The 16,727-nt window shown below is 36.0% G+C and overlaps 1 protein-coding gene and 1 long non-coding RNA gene across 2 annotated transcripts in view; one reads left to right on the top strand and one right to left on the bottom strand.

Annotated features, from left to right (window-relative positions):
* The window catches only part of LOC124642299, a 169,673-nt gene that overhangs the window by 130,906 nt on the left and 22,040 nt on the right, over window positions 1-16,727 (top strand). Inside the window, exons 25-27 of the mRNA XM_047180665.1 lie at window positions 4,895-5,097; window positions 12,201-12,295; window positions 14,861-14,936. Coding sequence (XP_047036621.1) covers window positions 4,895-5,097; window positions 12,201-12,295; window positions 14,861-14,936 — 374 coding nt within the window. The remainder of the gene's footprint in view (window positions 1-4,894; window positions 5,098-12,200; window positions 12,296-14,860; window positions 14,937-16,727) is intronic.
* Window positions 10,341-15,066, bottom strand: LOC124642300. The gene is made up of 4 exons (XR_006985747.1): window positions 15,028-15,066; window positions 14,835-14,923; window positions 12,164-12,274; window positions 10,341-11,464 (listed from the first exon to the last, which is right to left on the bottom strand). It is a non-coding gene; the product is annotated as an uncharacterized LOC124642300 (long non-coding RNA).

Raw genomic sequence — 16,727 nt, 5'->3', positions numbered from 1 at the left:
GAAAGGGTTGTTGTATTATTTTAATCAAAAGTGTTTCAGACTGAGCCTAATAGTTTGCATCAGTGATACGTATAGTGTTAATACCCAGTACCTATTGGAGCTATTGACCAGACCATTTTTGGTGTATTTTTTTCACACAATAATGTAAAAATAACAGTCAAGTTAATTCAGATTGCTTCAAAGTTCTTTTGTGGGCCAGTTTTAAGTTTTATTTTATTAAAAGTGTGTCCGTTATCCACGTCAGTTTCTTGATCATCACATTGAAGTCAAAGTCGTCAGGACTTTTAATGAAGTTGTTTAAAATCTTAACGAACATGTCCGTGGTTGTAAGACATTCATTAAAAAGCAATTATTTCAGACCCCGGCTAGCGTGACGTCACTGTGATTGCGGTTTAACTAAACTATTTATTTAACTAATAGGTTGTCTACACTGACACTGTTATAAGTTGGGTTGTTATTTTTATGCTAATCTTCTTTTGTTTTTTTAAAATGCAGCGTCGTTGACTTGAGTTTAAAGGATTCTATAGCTTCTTTTGTTTTTTTTTATTTATTCTGGCTTTTGATTACTGTTCGTAAACAGGAGAATAAAGTAGGATTTGATTGGTCGTGGTGGCCTCGTGGGTAAAGAACCAACCTCTCGAGTATGAGGGTGTGGGTTCGATTCCAGGTCAGGCAAGTACCAATGCAACTTTTCTAATGTTGTATGTACTTTCTAAGTAATCTTAGACATCAATGGCTGATAAAAAGGTGAAGGAAAACATCTTGAGGAAACCTGGACTATAAAGTCTGAAGTCACCAACCCGCATTGAGCAAGCGCGGTGATTAATGCTCAATCCTTCTCCGTGTGAGAGGAGGCCTGTGCCCAGCAGTGGGACGATAAAAAGGCTGTAACAGTTGATTGGTTATATAAAATATTAAGTACCATAGTACTGTAGCTTCATCAACATCATCATATATTTATCAGTCCACTACCAGATGTAGCCTTAATTATTTATAACCATCAAAACCTGTTAGAAATATATTTTAATTTTGTTTTTACACACACTCTGGTATACAACTAGCTACTAGGATGGATCTCTTCACGCAAACACTAGAACGACCAAAGTCCAGTAAAAGTCAACCCACTTCACCATTCTATCAGTTACAAGAACCTCTTTCAAAAGGTTACCAGCTGACATTTACCAGAAGAGGGAAATTGCCTCTTCTAGCACAACTGGCTATAGCTGTGGTATATTCGTCTGAGTTCATGTTGTATCGCGATCTTTGGAACCACTTGACCTAGAAGCGATGTAAGAAGTGCAACGTTTAAATGTATGATGAATGCATTTTGAGATTTGAATACTTTTGTTTGTCGTTTTCACATTTAGTCGATTAACAGGCTCTAGTGTCAGTTTTCTCAAATCTGTCAATACTGCCTGTATTAAAAGTTTTCAAAACTAGGGCTTGTTTCTAAAATGTGAAGTGTAGGGCTTATAATTCTATGAGCTGGCCTGATTTTACTGGTTACCGATAAAGTGTTAGTTATTTATTAGATAGTTAATGCTATCTGCCACATAAATACTGTTTATAATTTTTCCCATACATTGCTTTCCGAGACCTTTGAAACCGAAAGCTATAGTTTATCTGTCAAATAAGTTCCTGATAAGCTATCAGAGAATTTATCAACAACCGGTAAAACTGCCATTATAAGTTTTCTACGCCTATTATCAAATTACGTGGTACCTAATTGGCTACGAACATGTTAGCTTTAAGGACACGTAGCATTATTGCTACGCCGTAGCAAGTGGCACATTCTCGTAGCCGTTCATAATTGTCATCAAGACACAATCTCCTTCCGTTATAATGTAGTTCACAAGTATTGCATTATATTATAAGAAAGGCGAGTTCACACTGTGAATGTGTTCAATGTCACTGCTTTGTTAGTCGACGATGGCCGGGTCAAGTGTGCCCCAGTCCTAAGTTTTCTGGTTCACACTGTAGAGTTATGGCAAAAGTGCAACTAAAGAGATGCATGTTATTATAAAGTATGTTTATTGTTTAACAAGATTATAAAATGCTTGATACGGAGATGTGAAATGATTTATTTATCAAGGCAAATCAATCTGATTTTATTTAAAAAAAAATGAAGTTGCTTTAACTTTTCATGTTTAAAAAGGACCCCATTATATTCAAACTTAAATTCCAAAATTAAAGAGTAACAATGTTTCTTTCGACTAGTTTAATCACTATACCCAAACATCCTCCTTATTTTCTTCTTCCAAAGTTAATTTCCATTCAGGTCCATTACAAATACAACACAGAGTGAGACTTCTGCCTTCTACCTGTACAGCAGGGTCGCCCTACATCTAGTGGCCGCAATGTAATAGCGTTTGCACTGATAACAGCCCTTCACTCCGCACTCGAGGTACCCTCGTATCATATAGCTCCTATTCCATGTCAATTATATCTATCAGGTATATTCTCTTAAGTAATAGTGGAAAGTAATCTTAGTGGTCTAGTGGTTCACTCTGAGAATATTTACTTTTGGCCCGGGAGTGGCATTTCTATATAAAAAAGCATGTTGGTGTGTGTAGCATTATTACTTTACTATACTTGCATCATGGCTAAACCAAATGGTCCTTCCTATATCCTCAAAATATTGCCTAACCAACTATAAACACATATCAACATATTATTCTTTAAAAATAAATTAAAAACACTCACTTTTCAATTCACCTTATGATAAAACCCAGCAACGCTCCGACCTACCTTCAGCAAATACTCTTTAACCTTTGTAAGTCTTGATGCTCTCCATCCATTACCGCGACCCTCACCTCCCCCCCCCCCCTAACAAATTGAGTTTATGCGTCGATAACGGCCGATATCCTTGATATATCGTACGAGGGGAGACAGCGAGAATATTGTGTCATGGGTGAGATTTTTTGCTAGAGGTCTCACTTGATTTTGTAGAACAATGATGAGGGAAAGAAAGGTTCCGTATTCTCTATTTATCAAAGATTTAAGGAAGCATTTGTAAAATAAAAATATTCAATGTAAAATGAAAAGTGATTCTTACAAGTATTATTCCTTATAGCAAAATGATTTTATGATTTGTAATGTACCTAATGCGAAAATTAGTAGATTTCAGTTTCGTTAATTCTGAAAATTCAGTAGTGTGAAGTCAAAATAAAGGGATTATAATATCAAGAAACAACTTTGCGTTAACATTTTTTACTTAGTACTAAGTTACTGAATACACACATTCACATTTAAAACGGTACACAAGATTCAAGAATTTTTGACAACCCCTGCAAATGTAACTTAAACTGTCAGATTAGAAGCTCAACCATCATACGCATTTAACAAACCTTTTGAAAAAACACTCCAAAACGTTCCCTATAAAGTTTTCCAGTCGAAAGCCTTCAGAACAAAGACACGATGTCCTTACCCTGCCAATTGTCGCTCGCTGTATAAGTGACAGCGGATTTAAAGTCACCGACTTACACCGTCGCCGACTTCCCGACAATGAAATGCTGCCGCGATTTGACATGCCAACGACTTCAATTGAGCTGAACGTTTAGTGTGAGAAAAATTGTTGGAGATATGTCTTCCGTTGAGTTTTTTAGGGTTCTGTTTAAAATGTTTTTTTTTTGATACTTTATTTTGTGTCAGTGGAATTGTGGAGATATCTATAATGTTATTTTCTTGTATTATGTTGTACTCGCATTTCTACTACACTACTCTCTGCACCAAAATGAAAAGAAACCTGTCCTTTTTAAGTTTGTGTAATTTTTGCATTTATAAAATTTATACAGTAATAAATGAAATTATATTTATTCATAGGTTTTGTGTGTTTTTTCTGAATCTTTTTTAGGAAAAAAAAATACTAAATCGTTACCGATTTTCTTAGGTTCTTTTGCCAAAACTAAAGGTCTGCTATGTTTATAAAATCTTATAAAGAGTTATGAACAAAACATCACACATTCGATTCCCATAACAAAAGCTGAACAGTAACCGAATTACAGCATTCTTCTATTTTGTTGAGTTATCATAGCCCGGGGCTAGTAACACGATTTCTGTCGATGTTCAGCGTTGTCTCATACTTTATTGTGTTACTGGTTAAGGCTGTGTTTATACTGGTTCTTTACTTAACTGGCCGTATTTTGAGTATTTTTTTTGTTTAAAAAATAAAAAGTGAACGAAACTGCTTTTTAATGTCATGTTCTCGATTTTTTTTAGTCGTGAAAATTATTTTCATTAACATGCGCGTATTTATTTATTGAACTTTCTGTAAAAAAACTCAGTTAATTTTGTTTTGTACAAAATGTTTTTTTTTTTACGTTTAAAAAATCTTAAAAGATTGTACAACGTCGCCTTAAAGATTCGTTTGCCACACTACTTTATGCCTATCTCTGATTCCTCGTGTCTGGTCTACTGGGAAATTATAACGTTTACTGCTTTAGCTTGGTATTGTTTGGGCTAGAAGAATTGACGTCATTATTTGACTAGCCTTTTCCTAATGAAATAGCCTTCTGCTAGATATTGGTCTCGTGGGTAAGTCTGAATAAAGCGGTAGTTATCACGTGACGAAGGCTCTAAAATATGTATATATTTTTTGCGTAACATCATAATATTCTAATGTTTAATTTACTGTTTGTTGCGATTATAAGACTGATATGAACTGTAACGTATGTATGATGAAAAATCTATCTCGAATTTCGGAGTCATCATTTTTAAGCCGAATAAGGAGATCCAGATAATCCTTACAAAATTTGAAACCTATTAATACTTTTAGATAAATATGTTCCAAAATCTTAAATAAATACCACCAGCATTACCACCATGATCATCCACCCTACATGACAAAACGTCATATTTTCTTCATTTTTTTTACAACAAATCCCCCTCTTTTCAGATAAAATCCGCAAGAAGTATGCAGGTCTCGGAGACACGGTGGTATCAGTCCGGCTGGAGCGGTCCCCCCGAGGGGGGCTGGGGCTCAGCCTGGCTGGTCATCGAGACAGGAGCAGGATGGCTGTGTTCGTCTGTGGGCTGCACCCGGCAGGGGCCGCGGCTAAGGCCAGCCCGCCGGTCAAAGTTGGGGATGAGATTTTGGAGGTGAGATTTAAAGATAGTTTTTAGCCGGCTTAAAAAAGGGACTTCTTAAGCTTGTGGCATATTATAGCAGCACCGCAACAGCACGGCTGCAGCACGGCGTCGCCTCGAATTAAGACTACGGCTAGCTGCCAGCGCGCCAACCACGCGCTGTCCGCTCGCCGTCGGCGCGCCTGCCGCGAGGTGTAAGCTTGCTGTCACCGCAAACTCAATATTATTTTAAGACGATTATGATTGATGTTATGATTGAACACGACGTAATGACGTTGTTTCACTGCCGGCTCGGAGTCGGCGCGCAATTAGCACGCCGTCGGCGCGCTGTACGCATGAGGTCCGCTCGCTTGCAGCACGCGGGCGGCGAGTCGAGTTGTGTGGAAGCGGCAAGCACGCTGACTGCTCGCCGTTGGCTTTTTCATATTGACATTACGAAATATATTATAATATACACGATTTAATGCTCTAAATTGAATGAGAACTTAAATGCTGGTGTGGAGCCGTGCTGTTGCGGTGCCGCTATAATGTGCCATAACCTTTAGTTTGACCTGTACGTATTATATGTCGTAGGTCCGTCATAGGGGCGTGATTACGTCACGTTTGATGCGGTTTCCAGCATGATGTTTGTCTGATTTGGGAGAAGGTTTTAGGTATTTTATTGAAGACGGTTTCATTCTTTTGATAAAGTTTTTTAGACTAGGTAGAGTAGTATTTTTTGTGTGTAAACATTGTCACTTTTTGAGCACAGAGGTTGTTCCATGCAGTTTAATACTTTTATATGTTTTGAAGAGCAATAAGAGTGAAGTGGTATGTGCAGAAGTGTTATTTTTGAAAGAACAGCCTTGTGGTGTCAGTTTCGGCTGCAGCTTGTAAACTTGGCAATATTTGAATATGTAATACTGGAAAGTTTGGGCATGTATCTTACAAAAACAAGGCTAATGTCCTGAAATTGAAACATGGAGAAATAGTTTAGTCAATGATGCCTCTTTAGGTGACCCAACTCCCCTATAAATAAAGTCAGCTTCAGCATAATTTTGGACCTAAACTTCCAAAGATTTATCGAGCCATTTTGACATGAGCTTATCTCTTTTTATAAGACCTCAACTTAAAGAAAAAACTGGAGGCAGAAAACTGTAGGTAGATAAAAATATTGCTCTGAGTTAGCCGATGAATAAATGACAGCGATTTGAGCTGAGAAAATACAGAGCAAACATTGTGAGACATATAAAATGGCTGCCGCGGGAACATTGTGTTATAGCTACGATCTGGATGAAGACTGTTCTATAATATACTTTATATTGGCTCAAAATATATAGGAAAATATGATATAGATGTTTTCTGTAGTTTTACTCTTGTCACGTGTACTGGTACTTCTACATCTAAACACAATCCATACTTACCTATGTCTTTACCAAACATCTGAATCCTTCTCACCATTTGCAATGTGTTAAATTTCATGCTCTAATCTTTCAAATATTGCAAATATCTAAATAGGAACGTTGTCTATCAGGATTTTGTATCTTTCCATATTCTTCTTCTTATCCAGTGAACTCTAGGTTTAATCACCTAACAAGCCCTAGTGTCAGTTTTCTCAAATCTGCCTAACGGCTTCTCAGTGGAATACGTATACTGTATTAAAGTAGGTATCAATCAAACAGATAATATTTCTACTGCAAAGAACATTTCTATCCAGCTGCAGTAGTTCTCAACACACAAGTGAAGCCGCGTGAAGAAGCTAGTTGTATACACAGAGTTGTTATTTATTGTTCTCTGCAGTGAATCACCGGGTCGTTGTGTTTATTTCGTTTTGTTCCAATGTTACCGAGGTCTTTACTACCCGTCCTAGGAATCTTTCGGGGGTTAAACAGAGCTCCATTTTCGTGGTTATTGTTTTTAGGTTTATTTTGCATACTTTGTGTTACAGAATCCGGGATTACATTACTCAAAATGTTTTCGTGTAGATCTTCGTGTTTTGTGCTAAAGAAACGAATATTCTTTACTGAGGTTTTTGGATGGTTGGCGTTTACTGGTAATAGGTTGATATCATAATGATGTCCTTACTAAATGTTTATAAGGGTATCTTAAATGAGAAGGTACTGGCCGTATACGTGATTTAGAATCGAGCTCCTAAATCCCTGGCTACAACGAAATTTAAAGTGACGGTCTAAACCAAAATCCATAGGACCTGTAATTTGATATATTCAAAGTTTCACACATTCAAAGCACGTAACTGAACCAGATCAATAGAATTTGTACAATTTGCTGAGGTTTAACCATGGAGAACAAAATGACTAGCGGAGGTGCCATATCGGAAAATCGCCTGAGAAAGAAGCGCGCCAAAATACTGGTGCGCGGGGGACGGGAAACATTACTGTTTTCACCCTTGTACGGCTTCTTTGGACCCAGCCCTGTTTTGTAGTACCATAAATCGTTGCAGTTCACTCGTAACTGATCATTTTGATCATGCCCACCGTACGAATTTGACCTAGACGAAAACGTTTGACCTACCGGCACAAGGTCATCTCCACTTATCTGTCGTTACTCCGTAGGTTTAACTTTGTGAAACACCAGCGATATTCATATTTGAACAAATGAGAGGACTAGGCTAGGATAACACCTGTAATAATATCACGAGTTTACCTTGTTTTGGATGTTGAAAGGTAATCCTTAGTAAATATATAGAACCTGAAAGACTTTATGAAGGCTTTCAGTGCTTTCGGTGGCCTTCGTACCTGGGTATTATGGAGTTTGTAAAAACAGCTTTTTATGGCTTGAGTACCAGTTTGTGTCATGCTCTCCTCAACTGATGTCCTCCTAGCCGATTATCGGCTACGGCGGCTGTTCTCATGTAAAGAGATTAGCCAACTACGCAGGACATATTAAAGTGCACGAGCATTTGCGCAGACACAGGTGCACTCACTATTCCTTCACTCTCATAACCCGATGGGACGGCAATCCGACACGACCGGTCAGAGATCAGGCGCAGGACCGACATTTACGTGCTCTCCGATGCACGGGTGTATCAATCACCAGCTTCCAGGCTCCGGGCTGCTTTGTGAAAGTCTTCTAAAACCCACAAAGCGATTTCGGCCCGACTCGGGAATCGAACCCGAGACCTCGTGCTCAGCAGCCGCACTTGCGACAGCTAGACCAACGAGGCAGTTCTCCTCAACTATGTATGTACCTAAAAGCCGGATCCGAAACCATTATCCATGAAACCGCAAGTAAAGATCCTTAAAACATTTATTTTATTCTAGTCTTCAGTATTTATTGTTTGTTTCTCTTTTTGTTATAGGCTCTTGTTTTGGCTTTTGAGTACGGAGCTCTAAAACGTGTCTGTCGATTACCTCTTCCAGAGGCACCGTGGCAACTTTCCCAATTTAGACTAAAATAGCAAAGTTCCTCTTTGACAAAGTGTAGGTATAATAACTCATGTTGTAGTCAAAATACGGAGAAAACAAATGATCGTGTCATACGCTTGTCGCAATGTTTTACATATTGTGTTGGAGAGCGGCCAACATCTTGTTTCAACCATTTATCTTGACGATATATTGCAGGGAATATGGAAAGACTTCAAATTTTCTTGATCGGTGAATTCGATAGCTAAAATGTGGGTACGTCTTGATACCTTAAACCTAGTGCTAGTACTGTGTATATAATCATGATTTTATAGGCAGGATGGGTTAGTAATATACGCTTGTTGTAGTTCTACTGGTTTGTTAGGTGATCATCCATTTCCACCGATTCGTTCTCGTTAAATAGTAATTCAGCAACTTCATCAAAGGTTATGGAAAACTTAAAGATTCTGAAATACGGTTTCTCTAAACGTTATTTTTTGGATTCTGTAAGGACACGCGATCAGTAACCTAAAGTCCAACATAAAATTGCAAAGTAAATACTTACTTAGTTCAGTCGTATGCTAAAAACGTACCTATGTGTTCTAGCAGAGACTAATGTATGTGAATACAAAGTTACAGTGTAATCATTTTCTTACGTATTTTTTCTACTAGCTTATACTATAGTTACTATTTTCTGCTAACAAAGATCTAACATTCTATTTTCTTCTAACAAGACAAGTCCATAGCTGAATGCTTGTGAACAATTAGGTATAAGATGTATCATGATGGAGTACACGCTTGTTGATGTGTTTACATAAATTAGCGGCTCCGCTTGTTCCGTGTGCGGTACTGGCAGACAGCCAGCGGTAACAGTGGTCTGAGATGAGCGGGGATGGTAGCGGGGCGGGTAAACTTGAAAGTAAGAAAGTTGGTGTTTTTATTGGAGATTCGATGGATCTGACTAGTATAATAAAGAGGAACGGAGTGTAAAGGTTGTGAAGGCTCCGATACCATTGCACTGAACTGAATTTTTTTTTCGCTGTTGGGAAGCTACACTTTCCCCAGGTTACATAGGTTCTGGGTATAGAAAGAATTTCCCCTGAGACGCGGGTGAGACGGCTAAAAACAGCTTCTTTGTTGCAACAATGAAAGAGATGATGAATATGGATGCCTGTTATTTAGTTGACTGTTCATTTTATACTTGAAATTGGAGATTCCCTTCATCCAAAAGTTAAGAAAAGCTTATCATATCAAGCAGTGATATTTGAAGTAAAAGTTTTTGTTCGTTCACACTTCATCTGGTCAAAGATTTCGTCAGTATGCACGCAAAAAATTCTTCTACCCCGCTCCCGCGTCCGCTCCGCTCATTACTATGGCCACTTTCCAAGCCGCAACAAGAGGCGAACTATTCACAGCAACGTGTTGATTCGATTGAAACATTAGCGCCGTTCGAACTAATTTGTACTGTTTCCTCATGCGGGTTCACTTGTTTCTTTGAGTTTGTTTGGACGGACTCAATGAGGGAGAAAGTTGTGGATGAAATTGATTATAAATGAAATAGGTGATAATTTTCATGAAGATAGTAGTCCAGAGTCTAGATTGAGATAATAATTGGATAATGTAAGACCAAAATAAGTAATGGGTAAAACAGTAGTGATTTATCCTAGAAAGTAGCTCTTCACAGAAAGCTTGTATTTTTAAAATTTTCGGTAATGCAAATTACCGGTATCCTAAGTCTATGAAGCGCTGTCAATGCTAACTCGAATCATTTATTTTTTTCATGAAATTGGCTCTCAGGAATACACAAGGCTTCACCATGCTTTAATAAGAATGTCATTGATAAACTCTTCCTTTTTCGAAGTCGGTTAAAAGACAATCATATTTAACTACAGGTCAAAGGCATAGATAGATAGATAGATACCTAGATATTCTTTATTAGGTACACCAATTTTACAATTTTGATCTTAAACTAGTTAAAGTAGTAGTAGTCGTATCAATATTGTTTCAGAAATATTCTACCTTATCACACGCTTCCTTATACATCTAATAGGCACAAGTTACCTAAAATCGTTAGAACATGTAAAATATGAAGGTACCTGGTCTACCTACATAAGGGTCACTTCGTTACTGCAATATCACAGTTGGAAGGACCTCACGACACACTAGTGTTATCCAAAGGGTTATCGCGCATACCTTCATAAACTATTCTTTGAAAACCTTCGCACGGAAAATTGGAAATTATTTTATGAATAGATTTTTACTGGACTTTGAATGTGGGATAAATATTAGCTTTACATAATATGAGTGTGTAAGAAGTAGTCTGGTTGAATAGGACTACTTACACACTCATATTACTACTACATAATATACTTACAGGAATAGGTAGGTACTTAATTGCATGCACATAGGTATAGTTCGTGCCAATCTTAGCATTGAATGAGTAGCTGAGCGGAAACCATTTTTAGGTACCCATTATGAGTTGTAGGAGAAATGCAAGGGCTATGGCTAGACGACACTAAGTTGGGCGAGAATTATAATCGTATTGGAAATTTTGAAAAAGGCTCTTTTCTGGGGTCCTATAACAAACTAAGCTGTCAGGCTAAGATAGTAAATCTTCCTTAAACAGAGAAAAAAATGCTACAAAACATTAGGTACTGCCTGTTTCTATCTATAAATTGTTGTTATCTATTTATCAACTAATGTAACTTACCCTATCGCACATAACTCAAAACTAAATGAATAACACAATTTCGGAAACTAGGTAAAAGGCAAAACTACGGGAGTATAATTAGATAAACAACTGGCTGAACAGTTATACGATAGCTGACGGGGAGCGCCTTACACTTTGTAATAGCAAATGTTACATTTCACAACGTATTCGTATTGCTACGAATTTTCAAGTAGGGGGCTTTGTTTATTCGGTTATTTAGTTGTCTCGTTGGTCTGGTTGTTAGATGCCGCATGGAGTCTCGGGGTCCTGTATTTCAGACTAACTTCCGCCCGCGGCTTCGCCCGCGTAGAATTCGTTCTGAATTGGCCTGAAAAACATAATTAATTTTCTAAATGCACAGAGCGATTATAACCTTTACATCGGTGAATCAAAGTCAAGCGGTTGTAACTAAGAGGTCTTTAATGAATGGAAACGTGGTTTGCTGTTAAAATAAACAAACTACTTATTCACCTATAACCGGATGTCAAACAGTAATTAGCATGTAATAGAAATATTCAATGTAAACGTATATTTAATGCATACTCAAATAAAATTTGCAATGTAAACAAAGTTAGTAAATGTATGAGTATTCAAATGTACGAGGTTTACATAAAGATTACCTACATTAATATATCACGCGATATACAAATTATTATCATGTATCTGATCACGTGATGTTCACAGCTGGGATCAGGAAATTTCAGAGTTCAGGGCCCTCAAAGGGTACAAAATACATTCATTTGTGTTAAACATTAATTTCGAATTATTATTGGATATTGTAAAAATTCCACTAGTTGTTAGTATTTTGCTGCCAGTTATCTTGTTATTCTTATTGTTCAGTTAAACCACGCTTTTTTTGTTTTTGTGGAAAATCGGCAAATGACTCCTCCGCTGTGGGTTCACCAACCTCATAAACGTCAACTTTCTATATTCTATTATATTCTGTTTACTATACATTTTCAAGTTAGATATTCACAGTAAACTGGTGAAAAAGGCCCTATACTTATAAATATAAGTATTTTCTTACCGATCTTCCACCATGACTGATCACCACGTTGTTCCAGGTGAACGGCATAGTACTCCACGGAAGGTGTCACCTCAACGCGTCTGCCATCATCAAGGGGCTGGTGGGACCTGTCTTCAAGATAATACTGCTGAGGTAAGCCATCCAGCTTGTTTTGAAGAGTTTTAGACTCTAAGTTGTAGGGCTAGAGTCTAAAATGGAATGAGATCAGGCATTCTGATTATGTGGAAGGATTGTAGACTTTAGTTGGTAGGATTAGAGTCTGAATTTGAATGGTGAGGTAAGGCATCCAGCCGGTTTTAAAGGGTAAGGTACTTTAGTGGTAGGATTAGAGTTGAAAATTGAATGGTGATTTATATTGTAAAGCATCATAAGAACAATCCTTGTAGACTTCTTCCAAAATAAATTTTAATATTATCTTTTGCTTTGTTTCTTTGTGTGTTTTTTTTTTCTTTTGAATTATTTGCATGAATGAGAATAAGTATTATTTTTATGATTCATACATTATCATAATACGTATTAGTAGTTCGACGTAATGAATATAAATATAGAACTAATGATTACACTAATGTGTATACTGTACTATTTATGAAACAAAAATAATTATCTCATCATCATCGTGTTATTTTTTCTTGGAATAGGTCAGATTCAAAATAAGGAAAATCAAACCGACTTTCTACAAATATCAATTACGAAACAAGTTTTAGCTCCTTTCGTCGTAGAAGTAGTTTTTCTTTGCATTTACAAACATTTAAACTAATAATAAAATCTGGACATCTTTCATACAAGGTCGGTTAGCCCCACGGTAAGCAAGGAACATATTTATTACCTTGTGTAACACAACTGATACATACAGTTACATAATACATTGGAAATACATATCCAAAATTGTTGGAAATAGGTTCTATAATTTCAGATCTTTACTCAATTGAACGACATATACAGCAGTCAATACATTATCAGGAGATATAAGACGATGTTACATGCAGACATACAAACCACCATAGTATGTAGTGTGGGCCACATTAAACTGACAAAGGATGTCCTAACTGCCTTCACCATGAATATAGTAAGCTGGATGTGACTTGTGACCACCTCAAGCGTACTTTTGCAAGATTGGGTGCAGATTTCTGTCAATTTGTAAAATTTTTGAGTAAAAACTATTTGTAATTAGTGAAGTTTTGAAAACAAAATGGGCGTGCATCGTAAGTAACACAAGTGCTAGTCTTTATATATATTCGCATATTTAAGAATTTAATTAGACATCTTTAATTTATCGTCTAACTTTTGAATACATCGGCATAGAGTTTTATTGCTTCGAACAAACTGCATGATAATATTGTCATTATGTTCAGATAATTTTAATTTCAAACACAAGATATTTTTTTTAATAGAAGCATTTAATTATTATTTTTATAAATACAAGCAACATTTAATTATTATTTTTATAAATACAGTAAAATATTTCCGTCATCTTCTCTGCCATATCCAGCACTTCTACATCACACGTCAACAAAGCGATTGGTATTCATTAGCGCGCCCAATAGGGGCTACTACCCCGAGTGTTGCCACTTGATAGCTCTATTTATCTTCATCCCTTAGCTGTACGGGGCATATGTGCCTGGTTTTATAACTGTAGGCCTCCATCAAACTTATGGCCGTCTAATTAAATAAATAGAAGTAAAGTAAAGTTGCTTGGTTGAAGGAGAACATCTTGAGGAAACCTGGACTATATAGTCTGAAATCACCAACCCGCATTGAGCAAGCGTGGTGATTAATGCTCAATCCTTCTCCGTGTGAGAGGAGGCCTGTGCCCAGCAGTGGGACGATAAAAAGACTGTAACAGTAACAGTAAAGTTTGGGTGATTTATTTTTGGATCAATACTTTGAATTTAGATAGTATAAAGTTTAAAAAAACATGTTGGATTCAATTTGTCATTAACTGTTCTCCACGGTTCTATTAGTTTTATGAGATAATTACATCCTACACCTGGGTAAACAGTAGCCTATTTCCTGTCTTATTCAATGTTATTCCTTGAATAATGTGTATATTTATTTGCATTCTATATATAATGTTGAAATGAGTGAGTTGAGTTTAAAGCTAGTTACAATATTATGTGTACAACATAAGAATAACTTAAAAAAGAACTAGGTGCAACACAAATAATTATATCTACTGATTATACTCTCTTTTCGCTGCAAAAACTTACTTTAAATTATAATGTATATAATATTAGGTGCAATCACCCTGGCGAGATCATTGACCTCACGTATTCAGAAGCAAAAACGATTTGTAACAAGTCAGTCAAAAGTAATAACTCTCATAATAATGGAGTTATGCTTTAAATCGGTTCTTATACTTTACTGGGTGTCATTTTTTATTCGTGACTTTTGTGTGTAAGTAAAGCTTTTTAATTTGAATATATTTTATTTACCTAAGAATAAAAATTGTCTAAAAAATATTATATTAAATAAAAATTATTAGGTGTAAAGAATTCTAGTTTCATTAAGAATAGGGAACTACTAACCAGTCCCGGATAATTTGCCAATATTCTGATGAGTAAGCTGTATTACAAACAAACTAAATCATAATCCATTCAGTAGGTACTTCTTTCTTGATACAGGAACAAACAAACAAACTTAAGTTTTTATAATACTCATAGGTTTTACTTACAATTTATAATATTATTTGAATTTCAGGCGAAAATCAGCTTTAGAAGATGTAGCAGTGAAACCGCTCACTCCTGCGCAGTTCCCAGTCGTCTTAGAAGAAGAGGTAAGTTTAATTTATAATAGTTACAATTCAAAAACAATTTATTTAAACTTGGGCTGCAAAACGGCACTTTTTGAACGTCAAACACGCTCACCCTTCACCACTTCCTATGTGTTTTTGCTGGGAAGAAGTGGCGCAACAAACTCCCCAGCAACACATGTCTGTCTGTAGAGGTAGATTAGAAGAACCTTTCAACTTCAGTTTGTTAATTTATACAGTAAATTATCTTTATCTTATCTTTATAGATCAATATTGACGTCAATTATTGCAATAAAATGCAGAATGTTGTAACATTATTAAAGTTTTTGACAGTTAATGTCACTATATTTAGTAACTGTTAAGTAATCTGTAAAATAATCACCATTTTACAGATGTTTTTTTTTTTTTTTCACGAAAGCTGGTTAGCTACTCCTGTGTGTAAATTTATACATGCACTTTGCATTTTATCTTTGTGTGCATAAAGTAGAGTGCGCCCAATATTCTGCATTGTCTATGTACAAAATTATGAACACACCAGTACCTATGGCTTACCCGCTTCCGTGAGATAAAGTATCTGAATCGAGTCTACCAAAGTTATTAAGACACCTGCCCAGCCTTTTCCTAACAATATTTAGAAAGATTCAAAGTTAAGAAGTTAAAATAAGTTTTTATAGGGATATGAAGCCAAAAATAATATTATTACTTCAAATGTGAAGTTAGTTATAAACTAACAAATAATGTGATGCTGCAAGCATTAGATTGCAATGTTAATAAGTACAAATGGTTTTCCTCTCTTTGTCAATATACTGAATATACTCATGTATATTTATTGTAACAATGAAAAGGACTCACACATTTACAATTAAGATTATTTATAATTTAGTTTGGATCATCATAAACTATAATCTAGTAAGACAGGTTTATAGAAAATTACTAAAATCCTAGCTTTTATATCAGATTTTAACGATCGGATACTTAAGCGGCTTCTTTGATATAAATCATTAGGAATGATCGAATCGATTGATTTGTGAAAAAACGAACACGTTTTCAAATTGCCTGTAAAAGCATGCGGTACGTTTTCCTTAAAATGAAATACTTACCTAGTCAATTTGTATAGGATTTGCAGATTTTAGATCGAATAACGAACAAATGGAATGGATCTAAGTACAAACTTTTTGTAAATTGACCTATACCCACTTAGTTTACTGTTTTCATCGAAATAATTTTTAGAGTGATTTTTCAACAGCTTATTATGTCCGAATTTTGCCATGAAAGACAATATCCCCTTATGGTGAAGCCATCGTATCCTTTATTCTTAGTAGTCTAGGTTAGAGCTCCATAAGTATTTTATGAATCTTTGGCCCTCAAATGGTGAAAACTCATAAAATCCTAAAAGAGTTGGCGCCAACTAAACCTGCTATTATTTGCCTTATAATGCTGTTGATGATGAGATAATACAGTTTTATTATTAAGCCAACAGATGCGTCTAAGTCTTGTCTATTTTGAATGTATTCTTTACTTTATTTACATAAAACCTTAGAATTTAGGGACATTATGTTCATAATAAAAAAAATTTAGAGTAGCCTATGGAATGTAGAAGTCCAGAAAGTTACAATATATATTGTTATGTCATTGATCGGTCACAGACGTTAAAATCCCAGCAGAATTTTGCCTATATAGGGTATCAAAGCCACGATTTTTATTTACATATACACATGGCTGAAAGGAGTGTGATTACAGGTCATACGTTTGAAAAAAATGATTTGATTTTATGCACTAGAACATTGATAACAAGTGTAATTTCAGGGGCATATT

The sequence above is a fragment of the Helicoverpa zea genome, chromosome 24, assembly GCF_022581195.2.
Source record: "Helicoverpa zea isolate HzStark_Cry1AcR chromosome 24, ilHelZeax1.1, whole genome shotgun sequence".
Classification (NCBI taxonomy): domain Eukaryota; kingdom Metazoa; phylum Arthropoda; class Insecta; order Lepidoptera; family Noctuidae; genus Helicoverpa; species Helicoverpa zea.
Note: the sequence above shows the minus strand (reverse complement) of the source record. Positions and strands in the feature narration are given on the sequence as shown.